The sequence below is a fragment of the Pleuronectes platessa genome, chromosome 14 (genome assembly GCF_947347685.1).
Source record: "Pleuronectes platessa chromosome 14, fPlePla1.1, whole genome shotgun sequence".
Taxonomy (NCBI): domain Eukaryota; kingdom Metazoa; phylum Chordata; class Actinopteri; order Pleuronectiformes; family Pleuronectidae; genus Pleuronectes; species Pleuronectes platessa.
This window is the reverse complement of record NC_070639.1, coordinates 21,142,581-21,159,280: the sequence shown is the minus strand read 5'-3', so window position 1 is coordinate 21,159,280 and position 16,700 is coordinate 21,142,581. Positions and strand designations below refer to the sequence as shown.

General features: G+C 41.4%; 1 protein-coding gene across 1 annotated transcript; it reads left to right on the top strand.

Moving 5' to 3' along the window:
* The first annotated feature begins 411 nt into the window (after positions 1-411).
* LOC128455525 (lactase/phlorizin hydrolase-like) lies at positions 412-10,321 on the top strand. Its single transcript, XM_053439194.1, has 18 exons — positions 412-1,024; positions 1,694-1,758; positions 1,920-2,003; positions 2,091-2,184; positions 2,493-2,575; positions 3,084-3,764; positions 3,843-4,491; positions 4,692-6,245; positions 6,410-6,678; positions 6,822-7,112; positions 7,323-7,521; positions 7,852-8,042; positions 8,187-8,293; positions 8,419-8,550; positions 8,736-8,959; positions 9,145-9,381; positions 9,525-9,765; positions 10,300-10,321. Exons 1-18 carry the CDS (start codon positions 412-414, stop codon positions 10,319-10,321), a joined length of 5,736 nt encoding a protein of 1,911 aa, XP_053295169.1.
* The last annotated feature ends 6,379 nt before the right edge of the window (positions 10,322-16,700 follow it).

Genomic DNA, 16,700 nt, shown 5'->3' with positions numbered 1-16,700 from the left:
CCTTTTATTAACAATTTCTATAAGGCTACAATGTCAGAACAATTCAAATCCAAACCCGCAACACCATCAAACCTTCAATTGCATAACAGTGATTACTCATCATGATATTATAATTATATCGTCCCAATCCCTGGCTCCATGAATATTTTATAAATCCAATTTTTCTCACAGAGTTAGATATTTTTAACCAGATTTTTATCTTTGACCTCTGATAATTTCTTCCCTCTCCCTCATAAATTCTCTGCTCCCTGCTTGACCCTTTGCATTTTATCTGGAGCATTCAAGGCTGCGACCACTCATATACCAGACGTTATGAAACTCTGGTTTGACTGAAAGTTCAAGCTTGTAAACAGGACCTCTATAAATAGTTAGTTAGCCACGGGCTCCAACACTTTCCCTCCCGCCTACAATATGCCGTTACTGGGGAAACGGCTCTTTCTGTGTTTGATAGCTCTGTATGGGGGCATGTGCCAGAGACATGATGATCAACAGCAGGCCATGTTCCTTGCAGGTCCCATGACTATCGAGCAGGGGAAAGGCCTGAATGAAGAAGTATTTGATGGAGAATTGATGGACAGATTTGACTGCAGTCATCCCATACCTCCTGGCTCTAGACTGTACTTTGAGCACCTCCAGAGCAGAGGGGTGACCCACTTCAAGGTGCCACTGTCATGGGCTCAGCTTCTACCCACGGGTCTCCCCAGCCAGCCCCACCAGGCTGTGGTGACCTGTTACCAGACCCTGCTGAGACAGCTGCTGGAGTCGGGCCTTCAGCCTCTGGTTGTGCTTCACGGCTCCACTGTGCCGGAGGCTCTGAGGTCACGGTTTGGAGGCTGGGAGAGCCGGGAGCTGGTGGACGTGTTTCAGCAGTACGCAGAGTTTGTGTTTGGGGAGTTTGGAGAGCTAGCAGCGTCATGGGTGACACTGAGCAGCTTGGATGAACTAACGGGGGCTGAGCTGCAAAACGCTCTTGATGCACACAGCAGAATCTATCGCCGTTATCACCAGATGTTTCCCGGGAGAGGTAGGAGATCATTGTTTGCTTTAGAGCATTAATTTTATGAGTTGTTGTGTAAAACTTGTAGTTTGTATAGAATGTAAAGAAAATATTGAAATTATTGAAAAAAGGCGGCTTGCAAATAATAGAAATTCTATATTTTTGTGTTTTTAATGTTCCCCTCTTCTCCTCTGCTTGTTCCATTACTGAAGCTTGAGAAACATACAAAGCCAAGGAACCACATGTGGCTGGAGAAACTCACATTTTAATGCAGAGTTCCCCAAAATGTTTACTTTATAATTAATTTTATTTTTTTCTGTTCACAATATATCTTTGCATAGAGAATAAAGTTGTTGGATAAACAGGTATATTGAAACTTATACATCAATAAAGTTCAGTTTTTTTCTTTTTTATTACAATGTTTATTAATAATCAGCATGACAATTATACATTGCAAAGCACAGTTAGATTGATATATAATCATATTGCGAGAGCACTGATTTTCTGCCGTGCGACAAGTGTCCAGTTTTATTATATGCACAATGATTATGGTAATGTTTATTGAGATACTGCCTGTCATGTCTGTTTATCTTCTGTGCCTAAGGTCATGATAACGAGAGTGCAAATGCAAGGGTAAGGAGAATGTGATTGGAGCACAGTAAAGTGATAACAAAATTGAAATGTAATTTGTTGCAGATAGACAGTTATCAATCGGGGTAAAGGGCAGTAAAATCCAAGTCATCTGTGAAACCCAACAACAGGTAAGATCTCACAGTCACATAAAACAAACAGCAATCAAACGAATACAACAAATGCATATTTCAAGATGCCTCCTAATAGATAAAGGTGTTAGGTTCATCTTTATTTGTGTGTGAGAAAAGAGTTCCACATCCCGACGCTCACACGCTCATCTCTTTTTCAGAAATACTTAGATTTCCTGTCTGTTAAAGTTCAGTATGACTGCACTGACGGGCAGAACCTGGCTGAGGAACTGAGAAATCTCATGGTACGTAGCCATGAACCTGCCTCAGTCACTGGTTTAATCTGGTATCTGTGCTGCTTTCACCTGAACTGAATTTATCTGTTTTCTCATGGAAAGTGTGGAAAGAAACCGGTTCTCATTTACGAGTTGAACATCCAGGGCTGTTCTCCTTATCACTTCCTGTCTGATACCAAGATATTAGAAGGTAATCTTTCATATGAATAATGAGAGTCATGACGTGAGATAAGTGAATTATATTGTTTGCTTTATGAACCTTCGAACTCAAACTTGAAAGAAAAGTTGTAAAATGAGATCAACACTTTTAATTGCCTGGGTCATAGTACAGACAATTTAAAATCCATTAAATAAAACTGATTGCACATCATTTATATCATCTTATGAAAAATTGCATAAACTGTTCAAGGATACCGTTATTGTTTTAAGACAATGAAGGACATATGAATATGATTGATGATTTATTCTGTATAGTTAATTATTATTGTACTTTCACAGTGCTGAGAAATGCAGAACTAAATGTTCTTGGATTGGACATGGTGGATCTGTTACGTCCTGCTAACTCTGTCCCAAAAAGGTGTGTAGTTCAAAAAGACAGTGAAATATTTATTCCACATTATATCTTAACCCATCTCTGTGGAAATGGCTCAGTAAATGTGCGATGATTTGATTTGTGAAGCACAGAACACCAAACAATTCAGTTCAGTTACTAAATATTTCACTATTTCAACAAGATAAATAGAAAATAAATTAACATATTGCAAACAAGACATGATTTTGGAGGCGACCAATTATTCCCAAAGTGTGGGAAGAGACATTGGGTTATAATAGAGAAAGTAAAATGAAGGCTGAATATGGAAATCATGTTTGATGGCACACAAGGTATGTACTGAATGTGTGTGAATATGTGTGTGTGTGTGTGCATTTAAAGGAGAAGGTAGCTCATAAAAATACCGTTAAATACCTTATATAAAGTCCTATGCTAGTCCATGGCAAAGAATAATTGTTGTATAATTTCCTCAATTACTCCATCTAATTTAATTTTTAATGTCTTCTTTCTCAATATTAAGACAACAACATCAAGAGGAGAAAACCTATAACAGAAATGATCTTCAAACATCATCATGTTTAGAAACCTACTGCAAAACCTGGAGCAATTTTGCCACCATGAACTCAGCTCAGCGAGATGCGTTCCTGAATGAATCTTTCCCTGCAGACTTCCAATGGGCCACGTCCAGTGAGTCCTTCAAGGTAGAAGGTGGCTGGTCAGACGAGGGGAAGGGGGAGACCGTTTGGGATCGCTTTGGTCATGGAAACCTGGCCTTTGAGAATCAGACAGCTGATCTGGCTTGTGACAGTTTCCACAAGGTGGATTATGATGTCTACCTCCTGCGAGGTCTCCATGTCAACACCTACCAGTTCTCCATCTCCTGGGCCCGTATATTCCCCTCAGGCCACAGAGACAGCCAATCAGAGAAAGGGGCTCTCTACTATGACAAGCTGATCGATGCACTCATTGAGTCTGGCATACAACCTGTTGTCACCCTATACCACTGGGATCTGCCTCAAGCTCTCCAAGAACATGGTGGATGGACCAACACGTCCATCCTTGAAGCCTTCAAGGACTATGCAGACTTCTGCTTCTCCAGGTTTGGAGACAGGGTCAAGACTTGGAACACATTCAGTAGCCCCTGGGTGGTGAGCCATGCTGGCTATGGCACTGGTGAGCACCCCCCTGGTGTAAAGGATTATGTGGTTGCCTCCTATCAGGTGAATGTAAAGTCATTGCTGTAATATAAATATTAGTCATTCCTATCCATTTAGCTGACGGTTCTCTCCTCTTTGCAGGCCACTCACAATATACTCAAGTCTCATGCTGAGGCCTGGCATGTCTACAATGACAAGTACCGGATGAAACAAGGAGGAAAAGTGGGCATTGCATTGAATTCTGACTGGGCCGAGCCCCTCGACCCCTCCAGACCTGAAGACATAGTAGCTGCGGATCGCTACCTGCAGTTCATGCTGGGCTGGTTTGCACATCCCATATTTGTAGACGGAGATTATCCTGAAAAACTCAAGACTCAAATTGAAGAGAAAAAAAGACTGTGTCCCATTTCTGAGCCTGCAAGGCTTCCAGTTTTCACTCCTGAAGACAGGAAGAGGATCCATGGAACTGCTGACTTTTTGGGGTTAAACCACCATACCTCCCGGTTGGTCAACAATCGTGATGGTGGCTGCACCGCTGGTCCTCAGGGGGTTGGTGATTTCCAGACCCATGTGGATCCATCGTGGTCCCCTACAGCTTCTGACTGGATATATTCAACACCATGGGGCCTACGAAGGCTTCTAAACTACATTTCCAAAGAATACTTGAACGTTAATAAAGTGCCGATCTACATAACTGGGAATGGGATGCCTACTGGGGATAATGCGGACACTCTCAATGATACCAGCAGAATAGAGTACATGAGGAGTTACATCAATGAGGCCCTGAAAGGTAGGCTGTAGGTAGTAGTCGATACTCTCATCTGTTTTGTTAGTATTTTAGAAACATCTCTTATACAAATCAATGGTTACAGGATAAATCAATTACTAAATAAGTGACGTTGTGTCTTGTACCCTGTAAATACTAAGAATATAACAATAGGAAAATATTATAAATGGTTGTATGGCTCAGTGTCTCTATTCTCTCAACAGCTATACAACTGGATGGCGTAAATGTTCAGCGGTTTACTGTCCAGTCACTCATGGATGGTTTTGAGGGTCCACAAGGCTACAGTGAACGGTTTGGACTCCACCATGTCAACTTTGATCTACCTGACAGACCCAGAACTCCAAAGCAGTCTGCCTACTTTTACTCTGAAGTCATTGAGAAAAATGGTTTTGCTTCAAAGAAACAGTTCTTTCATGCACCAGATATGTCAAATATGAATTCAAATAAAGTTTCCCCGATGCCACCTTCCACAGTCCCATCAGAAGCCAAGGATGTCTGGAGGAAATTCTCTAAACAAAACAATTTTCAGAGAAAGCTCTACCACTATGGTACCTTCCCTCAAGGCTTCGGGTGGGGAGTGTCATCATCAGCTTACCAGATTGAAGGTGGCTGGAATGCAGATGGGAAGAAATCCAGCATCTGGGATACCTTCACCCAAGAACCTGGCAATATTCCTGGTAATGCCAGTGGAGACGTGGCCTGTGACAGTTACAACAGACTTGATGAAGACCTCTACATGCTGCGAGCTCTGAAGGTGAATTCGTACAGATTCTCTCTGTCCTGGTCCAGGATCTTTCCTGATGGTCGGCGTAGCTCCATGAACCAGAAAGGTGTTGACTACTACAATAGACTCATTGATGGTCTCCTAGCGTATAACATTACCCCCATGGTGACACTCTATCACTGGGACCTCCCTCAAGCTTTGCAGGACATTGGTGGATGGGACAATGTAGACATGATTAATATTTTTAATGACTTGTGTGACTTCTGCTTTGACAAGTTCGGAGACAGAGTAAAGTTTTGGATGACCTTCAACCAACCTCAAACAATTGCATGGTCCGGATATGGACTTGGACAGATTCCACCAAATGTAAAAAATCCAGGAATTGCACCATACAGAGTTGCACACAACCTGATAAAAGCTCATGCCAGAGCCTACCACACATATGATGATAAGTATCGGACATCCCAAGGTGGATTAGTGTCCATTGCCCTCAATGCTGATTGGATGGAACCTAAAGATGTCACGGTTCCCAGAGAAGTGGTGGCTGCTGACCGCGCTCTGCAGTTCCAACTGGGCTGGTTTGCACACCCTATTTTCAAGAACGGGGACTATCCCGAAGCAATGAAATGGCAAGTTGGAAACAAAAGTGAACTCCAAGGTCTTTCAGAGTCAAGACTTCCTTCCTTTACTGAAGAAGAAAAGAGCTTCATCAGGGGAACCGCTGACATTTTCTGCGTAAATCACTACACTACAAAGATAGTGAACCATAATACAGCTCCACTTAGCATTAAATCCTATGACTATGACAAGGATTTGATAGAAGCGGAGGATAGTGATTCACCAACCACAGCCATCAGTAAACAGAGAGCTGTCGCATGGGGCTTGAGGAGACTCCTCAACTGGATCAAAGAGGAGTACGGAGATCCGGCGATCTACATTACTGAGAATGGAGCATCCACAGACAATAAGATCACAGTGGATGACACAGAAAGGGTATTTTTCCACAAAACCTACATTGATGAGGCTTTGAAGGGTAAGTGCACACATCAATATCTAGATTTTGTCATATGGTTGGCCTGTGAAGCACTTACCATATTCCTTGAAATCAATTAGGACAGAATGTAGACCACCTTTTCTCAATGTAAACTTAGTATATAGCTAATTATGTTTCTTTATCTGTAATTGTTCTGTATTCAGCCCATAATCTTGATGGTGTGAAGGTGAAAGGATACATAGCAACATCTCTCATGGATTCTTTTGAGTGGCTTAATGGGTACAAAGTTGGATTCGGGCTGCACTATGTGGACTTCACCAATCAAAACCGTCCAAGGACGCCCAAACGCTCAGCTCACTATTATTACCAGGTCGTGAGGGACAATGGTTTCCCATTACCAGAAGATGAGAAGACGCTTTACGGAGCATTTCCCACAAATTTTAACTGGAGCACTGCTAGTGCTTCCTACCAGGTAAGCAATGCCAGTACGTTGTTGGAGATCACTTCATACTGACCCAGTGCACTGTTGGGATAATTCTTCTAATATGGTCAATTTTTAGGCAACTTTTAGGGTTTTTGCAGTGCTATAATAACACTTTTCTTGTCTTGTTTCAGATTGAAGGGAGCTGGAGAGCACATGGAAAGGGATTGAGTATCTGGGACAAGTTTGCCCATACTCCTTTGAGAGTGAGCAATAGTAACAATGGGGATATCGCTTGTGATAGTTATAATAAGATTGATGAAGATGTGGCGGTGCTGAAGAAGTTGAAGGTTTCAGACTACCGCTTCTCTGTATCCTGGCCCAGGGTGCTTCCTGATGGCACCAACAACTACATCAATGAAGCTGGACTGAACTACTACCATAGATTACTGGATGCATTGGAAGCTGCTAACATTAAGCCACAGGTATAAGCAGTGTTGCCATCAATATGATTGGATTAGGTCCCAGACTTAAACACAGATATTTACCATGTTTAGGACATGATCATTTCTAGCCTTGTTTGGCATGAAATTATTGTAGCGTGAACGAAATTAAATTTGCCAAAGAGAAAAATATACCCTGTGTGAAAAGTGCACCGTAATACAGTAAACATATTCTTTCTTTTATTTTTTCAGGTGACCCTGTATCACTGGGACCTTCCATTGGCTTTGCAGAAAGTAGGGGGGTGGCAAAATGCAACGATTGTAGATAGATTTAGAGATTATGCAGATGTTTTATTCAGCCGACTTGGAAACAGAGTGAAGTTCTGGATCACTTTAAATGAACCGTACATTGTAGCCAACCTTGGCTATGGATATGGTACCTTTGCTCCAGGTAATAGCACAACATTGTTTTGAGATACTCATTTTTATTAGTGTAGAAATTGTTAATTTTGTGTAGTCTTCTATAAGCTTCAAAGTTTCAGAAGATTACCTTCCCTCTCTCTGTTTGGTGCACCTCAGCCACCATTTCTGTGTAGGTCCTATAAGGGTTAAAACGGGCTTAAATACAGTTGGAGTAGTCCAAAGCCCAAAAGGGTTTTAACGGTGGTATTGAGTAGGCTGAAGCTCCTTACAGGTTTGTCAAAGATAGCTGTTTCAGTTTTACGCTGTATGATGATGAATGTTCCTAAAAGTAACGTTAATAACGCTTCAACTGTTTCAGGTATTGTGGGTAAGCAGTATATTGCGGCTCACAACCTGATCAAGGCCCATGCTGAGGCGTGGCACCTCTATAATGACAAGTACCGTGCACCACATGGAGGCATCATCTCCATTACTATCAATTCGGATTGGGTGGAGCCACGGAACCCATATAAGCAGGAGGACGTGGACTCAACCAAGCGCTACTTGCAGGTAGACAAGTAAACATCAGAAATATGTCGGCCACTTTGTAATGAATTTTACTCCTTTACGAAAAAAATAAGACAGGTTAATTAGGTGTCAGGATAAAAACATGTTGGCCTGAAATGATCTCTGACCATGTGATTTATGTTGCAGTTCTTCATTGGCTGGTTTGCCCATCCCATCTTCAATGGAGATTATCCAGACTTAATAAAGACCATCGTTCGCAGAAGAAGCCTCGCTGCAGGTCTCCCTGAGTCACGGTAAAGCAACCATAGTTTTTATAAGCAGAGAAAAAGGCAGGTTTTTTTGTTCTAAGCGTAAATAACTTAAACTTGTAAGATGGAATTTAAGATGGGGTTTTTAAAAAGACCTATCTCTTCTATAGGCTTCCTGAGTTCACTCCTGATGAAATCAGAAGAATCAAAGGGACCCATGATTACTTTGGCTTCAACCATTACTGTACGGTCCTCTCATACCCTGTAGATCTGGGAAATCAGCAGGATTATGAAGCTGACAGGTAGGCTTGAATCAAAAGAAGATACCTTAATGATGTTTAATTGTTCTTTTTCTGTATCTCATATGAGCAGAAGACGTGGGACTGTCATACTTTATTCAGTTGCCTGTCTAAATACAGCACATGTCAACATATATACAGTATGACATGTTTTACTCATGCTAAGAGATGTGCAATCCAATATCCAGGGGCACTGGAACCACACACGACCGCACATGGATTGAAACTGGCTCCTTCTGGCTGAAGATCACGCCATTTGGATTCAGAAAAATCCTCAAGTTCATCAAGGATGAGTATGGAAACCCGCCTGTCTATGTCACAGAGAATGGGGTCTCAGAAAGAGGACCGGTGGACCTGAATGACATCCACAGAACACACTATTATAACACCTACATCAACCAGGCTCTTAAAGGTATTTAAAGAGGAATATGGAGAAAATATCCTTCTTTTTATATCTCTGTCTGTCTGAAATCTCTTCCTCTTTAGCGATTTGTCCGCAAAGTAAAGGCATATCATTCATTTTGTTGCCCCAAAGCTTAGTGTAGAGCTGAAATACACAATCTATGATATATTATGTATGAACATCTTGTCTTTCAGCTCATGTTCTGGACGGAGTAGACCTAAGAGGCTACACAGCCTGGTCATTGATGGACAACTTTGAATGGGCTGCTGGTTACTCTGAGCGCTTTGGCCTGTTCTATGTGAACCGTTCCAACCCCACACTTCCTCGCATCGCTAAAAACTCAGCCTCCCGCTACGCCTCCATCATCTCCTGCAATGGCTTCCCAGACCCAGCCAATGGGCCCCACGATTGTTTGAACCCAGAACCAGAAGGTAATGCAACGCAGTGCATCACTGGAGGAGGATTTGAAGGCAGAATACTTGAAATTAGATCACTCATGATGAAAAACACACATGTTTAAAGGGATGTTGTTCTAAAGCACAGTTTGTCTTGTTTCTTGTTTATCTTTCAACAGCAACAACTGCACCCCCTGGGACCACACTAGAGAGCACTTTTAACACAACTGTTCATACAACTCATCATACAACAGATCATACGACTGTCCCTGTTCTTCCTCCGTTCACGGTGGACTTCCTGGGTCTGGAGCTTTCGTCTCTAGATGCTAAAGTGGCACTTTACGTCATCTTTGCGTTTCTTCTCGCAAGTGTCCTCGGGGTTGTCCTCACCGTGTTCTGGCTCCTGAAAATAAAAAAGAAGTTGACGGGAGAACCTGGGAATTCCTTTAAAATGGAGAAGATGTGAGCAAAGCTTCAGGAAAGGAGTGAACTCTTCATTAACTGGTCAAGTGAGAACTGGATTGCTGTTGAATTCATGGTTTTCCATTCAGATGCCAAGAAGAAAGCCCATGTACCTCATGTGACAAATATAGAAAGGATAATTTTGATTAATCTCGTATTATTTTCAAATTTAAACAAAAAATGAATTCAACATTTGTGGCCATACCTTCTTGTCCAAATTAGATAATTAGCATAGCCACTGAATTGGAAATTGTTTTTTCTATTTAAAAGTTTTGATGAATTATTATAGTTATAATTGTCTTTTTCTTTTGTATCAACCTTTGCCGTCACTTCCTGTTTCATTACAGCAGTTTCTGAGCTAACTTCCTATTGCACCAAAACAGTGAACATTGCATCCATGGGTCTTTCATCCAGTTTGTCAGTGCAATGTTGTGTTTAGTGTTTCCAATAGTCTTATGTGTGAAATAAAAACTGCACCTGTGCTGTTTCCAGATGCCTGTGTCAGTGTGAATGAATAACCTCTGGGTGGCGCCAGTAAACCATATTTTTCACTGTACACAGGTCGTGTGCTTTTGCTTCAATATGTAGCAGTTAAAATGTCATTATATATTTGTATTAAAATGTAAGTTATACATTCATGTATATAAGAGAAGAAAAAATAGAGGACAATATGAGATTATGTCATGAAAAACCATAATGAAAAGCCTTTGGTCTCAGTTGACGCTCCTCCCTCCCATTAGTGCCGCTTATTTCTGTCCTGTTTGGCGCAAATTACTTTCTCTTCTTTTCTCTTTTGTCCCCACGGACACATGTAGGGCGTCCTTGGGTCTCTAGAAATGCACTTTATAATTTCAAGCTATTATTATTAGTAGTAATATTGTTATCATGAAATGGAATGTACTTCACCATGAGCTCTACACTCTCTGATTTCACAAAGCCTACTTTTCCTACTTGCTATACGCAACATCATTAAGAAATACATTTAACTGGCTTTATGCTGAAGCTATACTCGTACTTTTGTTTATCTGCTCGATAGCTACAGTACATCAAGGTGAACCGTTGACATCAATCAATCAAACTTTATGTTTACAGCACCTTTTAAATAAATCAAATGCAATTCAAGGTAATTTATGGGTGACTGACAATAACAATGAGGTAGAAACCTTCTGATTTAGAGACAGATTCATACCAATAATAGAAAAGAGAGCCATAAAAGAAAGTTAAGATAGTTAAATATCTATAATCGTCACTTTAAACGAGTCAATTTAAAAATACTTGTAAACACCTGTAGGCTCCAGTGTAGGAGTATATTACTAAGCACCTCACTAGTTACAGACCTAACAAGCTCCTTAGGTCTTATTATTATTATCGCCATCTACTGTGTTGTTGAACTGTTCCTGCTCCTATAAGAGTACTAGTAATCTTTTAATGCTGCATGTTTTACACTGTCCTTGGAAAGTCCTGCTGCTTATTTGCTTGAAAAGTGCTGTATACATAAAATTACTCTTATTTAATCTCAATGTCTTTCCCAGCTGACATCTTCGTCGACGTCTTATACGTGGATGACACCTCTTCTTCATCCTGAGATATTTGTTTTCTTTTTTTTTGGTTGAGTTCCTACAGACTCAAGTTTTTGTAATGCCATCCCGAACTCTGCTGCCTTGTTCTCTGGGGATTTGATCACACACTTTGAGGACACAATCCAACACCTTAAGACCTATCGGGGTTTTTGCTTCCCACTGTTTCACCAATGAGTTCTCACCATTCAAGCTGGGAGGAATCAGTCAGACATGGCCCTGCATGTCTTTCCCACTCAATAACATCATCCACACACATAACCCTAACCCTTGACTGAGGCGTTATCAGGGAAGCTATACGCAACTTCTCTACACACCTGCTAGGAAACCTGCATGTCCGGTCTCCTGGGCAACGCACTTTCACAACAGGATGTGCGCATTAACTCGCAGTGGGGGTCTGTTGTGCGTTCTCTCCCCTGCTTGCTCCTCAGCAGCTCTGATCAACAAGGGGTCGGTTCAATATCGGAAAATCCCCGATTCAGCCCAGATGAAGTTTGAGTCCAACTGGAGGAAAAACATATCAGCTTTTAGTTTTCATTAAATGTTTTTAGGTCACGTTGAATAGTAAACTTATGAATAGTAAATTGATTATTTTGACTTATAAATTTGATGACTTGCACATGAGGAGCTGCTGATCTTTGGGATAAACACACTCCTTTAAGAAACTGTTGTAACTGAGGAGCTGTGACATAATCCTCAGATATAACTTGATCCAGTATTCACTTGAATTCAATTATATAAATAAGGAGAGAAGCCAAAGCGTCACTATCAGCATGTGGGTACATTTATGTGTCCGCTAACATGACGTGTGCTCTGAGCCTTGTTGCCAAATCGAGAAAGAAAGGAGCTCGGATCACAACACACACAGAGGGAGTGCGTTTTTATTCTCTATACCTTTACATCCATTAGGAATACCACTAAATTGCTGTAATATGCCTACTCGCATATAATACTATTGTTGGCAATACCTCCATCAATACAACTGTCATTACTGCTCCCTTCATCTTTGTCAGACATTTGTATTTGCAGAAATACTTTAAGCATCGATACACATCTCCATTTTTTTCTCTTTTCTCACATGTGACTCTCTCTTATTGAGGGTTAAGGACAGAGGATGTCGCACCTTGTTAAGCCCAATGAGGCAAATTATAATTTGTGAATATGGGCTACACAAATAGAATCAGTCCACTTTGATAACGCACCAGCCCACATCCCCACGTGCTGGGATGCAAGCGCTTCTCGCTCTGGGCTGATGTCATGTGAAAGCAAAATATCGTTGTCATACCGTCACCTCGCTTGCGGTAGAAGTTGAGACAACTATTTAAGTTTGGAGCTGAGAAGGCCAGAGACAAAAAAATGTATATGAAATCCCTTCAAGCTGATGGAAAACTTGTTTGTGTTGATGGGGCTGGTCTGGGTGGGGGAGTCTAACAATAATGTTCCAATAACATTTCAAGAGAATAGTTTAAACTAGTTGTAGTGTATTATATATATTTATCAGTATATTTGAGCATAGTATATAAATCACATAAAACTAACCTCTTCATGAAAACAACTAATTTACATCACATTTGGTTTTCTTCCTAAGTCAAAGTAGATTTCACATTACGCCTTCGGCCCCCTCGACACTCTCATCTCCTTCATCCGTGTCCATGACAACGTGATTTGCACAGACACACACATAAGTAACACACTACACATCTCGACATGCCATGTGGGACGTTGGCACAAAAAACGAGACTCGATGCTCTGCTGTTGCTTTAATCAAATACTTGCTGGGTGGAGGTCTCCCCAAAGTGTCATGGAGGCAGAGTGATGGTGATTACAACCTGCTGCACGCCATCTCCACTCCCCAGCAGGCCCTCGGCTTTTATGGCCGCAATACGGAACAGTTAGCACGGTCTTGACGAGACTTTCTCAAAGTCGGGAAAAATAATATAGTTTGCACTTTGCTTTCCAATGTTGTGATTGGTTTTCATACCTGTACATTGTGGCTGTGACTTACACGTTGAATCTAGATCTTGATTATATCGGATGTGGCGATCTCGTCTAACACACAAGTGTTTAAGTTACACTTCTGAAAAGGCATTGTTGGTAGAAAAGTGGGAATGTTCGCCACTCTTTTCCAGGAATGAGGCTGAGCACTTCCTCGTCGAAACACTAGATCAGGAAAACGTTATAAAAAAATTGTGTGGGGTGAGACCCTGGAATTGGAGCCTGCCAAAAATGAAGCGGGAATATTTTCATTCCAATAATGGCAATGTGATACTTTAAGACTGTTTCCAGCTGAGCCGAGGTTGCTGACGCCAGCACCTTCTGCTGCATAGATCTGAGGGTTATACCAAGTGTCAGGGTAATTATTGTGAAAATGCAGCAGCAGAATTATCAGAATCATGAATTAGCATCACTATAGACAATTCTAACTTGCTATTCATCACATAAAAAGCAATAGGTCTTTAGCTTAGCGATAGAATTTTGCATTTAAGAAAACCATATGCATGTTTTAACGGCAGGGTGCCAAGGTGTCACTGTGGCTCCGGTCGCGGCATTGGAAAATGTAAGGCTCTAACAAAACTTCCAAAGCTATTCTCAAATATAACATCTGTGACCAGTTAGACTAATAAATTGTCGGGTGTTGTTGTGTCTGCTTCCCGTGGCAACTTCAGATGTGGTAATCCAGGTTGGTGAACATGTTGCTGTGTGTTACTTTTACAAGTCAAATTAATGAAGCATGCTCTCTCTCTCTCTCTCTCTCTCTCTCTCTCTCTCTCTCTCGCTCTCGCTCTCGCTCTCGCTCTCTCTCTCTCTCTCTCTCTCTCTCTCTCTCTCTCACGCACACACAAACACACACACACACATAATAAACACAGTGCCCCAGAAGAACAAAGCGTTGCTGCTGGAACATTATTCTCCATCCACATATTTTTATGTGCATTTTCAATGTGTCCCTAAAAATGAAGTCGAAGTTCATGAAATTTCAAGCAAAAGAAAAAACAATATATGACAGAAAGTTAATATACTTGGCTGATGGAGGATACAAAAAACAACAACAATCATTAAAATGGAAACAGACTCATACAGTGTCTTCATGACACAAACAGAACATGTGATTTAAATTACCACCAAAGCCTCGACTCCACTGACGTCACTAAGAATACATGGGAATATCAGATTGTCATGGAAGTCTGAGGAGACTTACTGGTAAATTCACTGGAAAATTAGCACCACCAGTTCTCTATCTTGATGCATCCCCCTCCTGTATGTTATTCATGTAACAGTGGTTCTGGGTAGAGATGCACATTCAATTTAGGTGCGGAGGCAGATGGGGGACATTTTTCACTTTCTTTAACATTTTGAGATGGGGAACTTTTTCGATATTTTCGATAACTCTTGGATCTTGGTAATAAAAAACATGGGCCTGTTTGCAATTTGCAACCGATCCAAATAAAAATCTGGGTCTAGTCAATTTAAATGATGTTTCATAAGGGGACCGTTGGTCCTTGGGATGTACTTTACTGAGTCTAGTTCAAATTTAAAATGTCCTAATCACTACATTTCCTCATTGCAATTTTGTTTTGTTTTGTTTTTGCGTCTTATTTTGAGTGTTTACGTGTAAGGCTCATTAAAAACCAAATCAAAAGAGCCATACTAAAATGTTTTTAATGATGCATTAAAATGCATTTTGGCTCATTTACTTCGTTGACTCATGTGATATTGACATTGGTCTTAAAGACAAGTATCGGTCATGTGTATTTATACATAATTACTGGGGCGTGTTAGCTCCGATGAAGGCCTCTCTGACAGTATGGATACAACTCATTAGTTACAGCTTATGAAAACACAGGCCGAGGATGTAAAGACATCTGCCACCCAGATGTGACTCGGCTAATAAATCAAACTGGAAAAACTACATACGTCAACACTGCTTAACTCAGGGCTGATGTCAGACTTCTAAAGACAAGCTTCGGTTTGAGTAATGAAATCAGGCGCACATCAGGTAACATGCTCGTATAAAGCATGAAGTGAAGAGCACTCGTTTTTAAAGCCAGTTAGAGACCACTGCTGTGTAAGGAGGACTGTCTCCGGAGGGAATCCTGCTAAATCCGCTTGAAATCACCCTATGGTTTTTTTTATTGAGATCATTATCACAAATATTGCCTTTGACAGAATCAATTTCCTTGTTTTGTGCTCTGCGGTGCCGTATCTACTAAATGTTGCATTCTTCCTTTGCGAATCCCACTTTACAGGTCCCCGCACGAAATAAAGCAGGAATGGAAACCCGAGCAGGAAATTGAAAAGAGGGGTCCTGTTGTGTTGTGGAGACCGCTGTGCCTACTGCTATTTCCTCTGCACATGCCAGTCTCTCGCACTCACCAGATGCACGTGTGCCTTGGCTAATAATCCTCACGGCCCTTTAGGGGAAAATTCTAGTCAGACATGTAATGCAGCATCGCCCATAACACTGTTGCTCTTTCAGACATCGATTACATTTTATTGTTAGCGTACCGACATGGCGGGATCGTGCCATTTGGCATCCCGCTCCTGTCCGTTTTGTCTCTTTCCTCATGCAGCTGGTTGACTGCAGCACTTCAAGAGGACATGTGGCAGGATGGCATACAGCAGCTGGCATGCAGCTCTGCTTTCGGACTGTAAGAGCCAGTTTGGAGACGTAACACTTCATGTTCAGGTGTAAAATAGTCAGATTTTGGTTTCTGCATTGGAGGCCTTTTGTGAAGATTTTAACTCTGCCTCTGCTGTATGTTGCACACTGGGAGACAGACATCATTTGTGAGGGAGGCTGAAGGAGACTAGATAGAAACAAGATGTTGTAAACAGCCCAATTTTTTTTTTAAAGCAGAATAGAAAAATGTAGTTGTTATGAGAGTTTGACTTTATAGCTTTGCCTCAACTACGACCAAAGGGATAAGATATAATTTTTCTCCTCAGCAGAGTATCATCAACCTTTCATACAATCAAATGTCTGTTATGTGACAGGACGTGTCATTGGTGAGAGAGTAAATGAACATTTCTGACAAGATGGCTGCAGAGTCATTGTGTGCCTCTGCTCACAGAAGGGGGGCTTACACAACTTGCAGGTTGGGGATTGTTTGAGTAATCCTAATTGGATCTGGCTGTCTGATGTGCCACTGGTCTCCAGGAAACAATTAGCAGAAGCCCCATCATGACAGGATGCAGTCCGCCATTCTCCTCCGGGGCTCGCTGACCCCGCTGAGGAGAACCTGTGCTGCAGTCGCCTCACTCAAAACAAACACCCAGGTACTTTCAGGATCAATAAACCAAATTTAGTGGCTTCTA

Coding starts and splice junctions, on each gene's coding strand:
- LOC128455525 (XM_053439194.1), top strand. CDS start 412: ATGCCGTTACTGGGGAAACGGCTCTTTCTGTGTTTGATAGCTCTGTAT. Junction 1,759..1,919: donor TCTGTGAAACCCAACAACAG/GTAAGATCTCAC, acceptor TCTCTTTTTCAG/AAATACTTAGATTTCCTGTC. Junction 4,492..4,691: donor CATCAATGAGGCCCTGAAAG/GTAGGCTGTAGG, acceptor TTCTCTCAACAG/CTATACAACTGGATGGCGTA.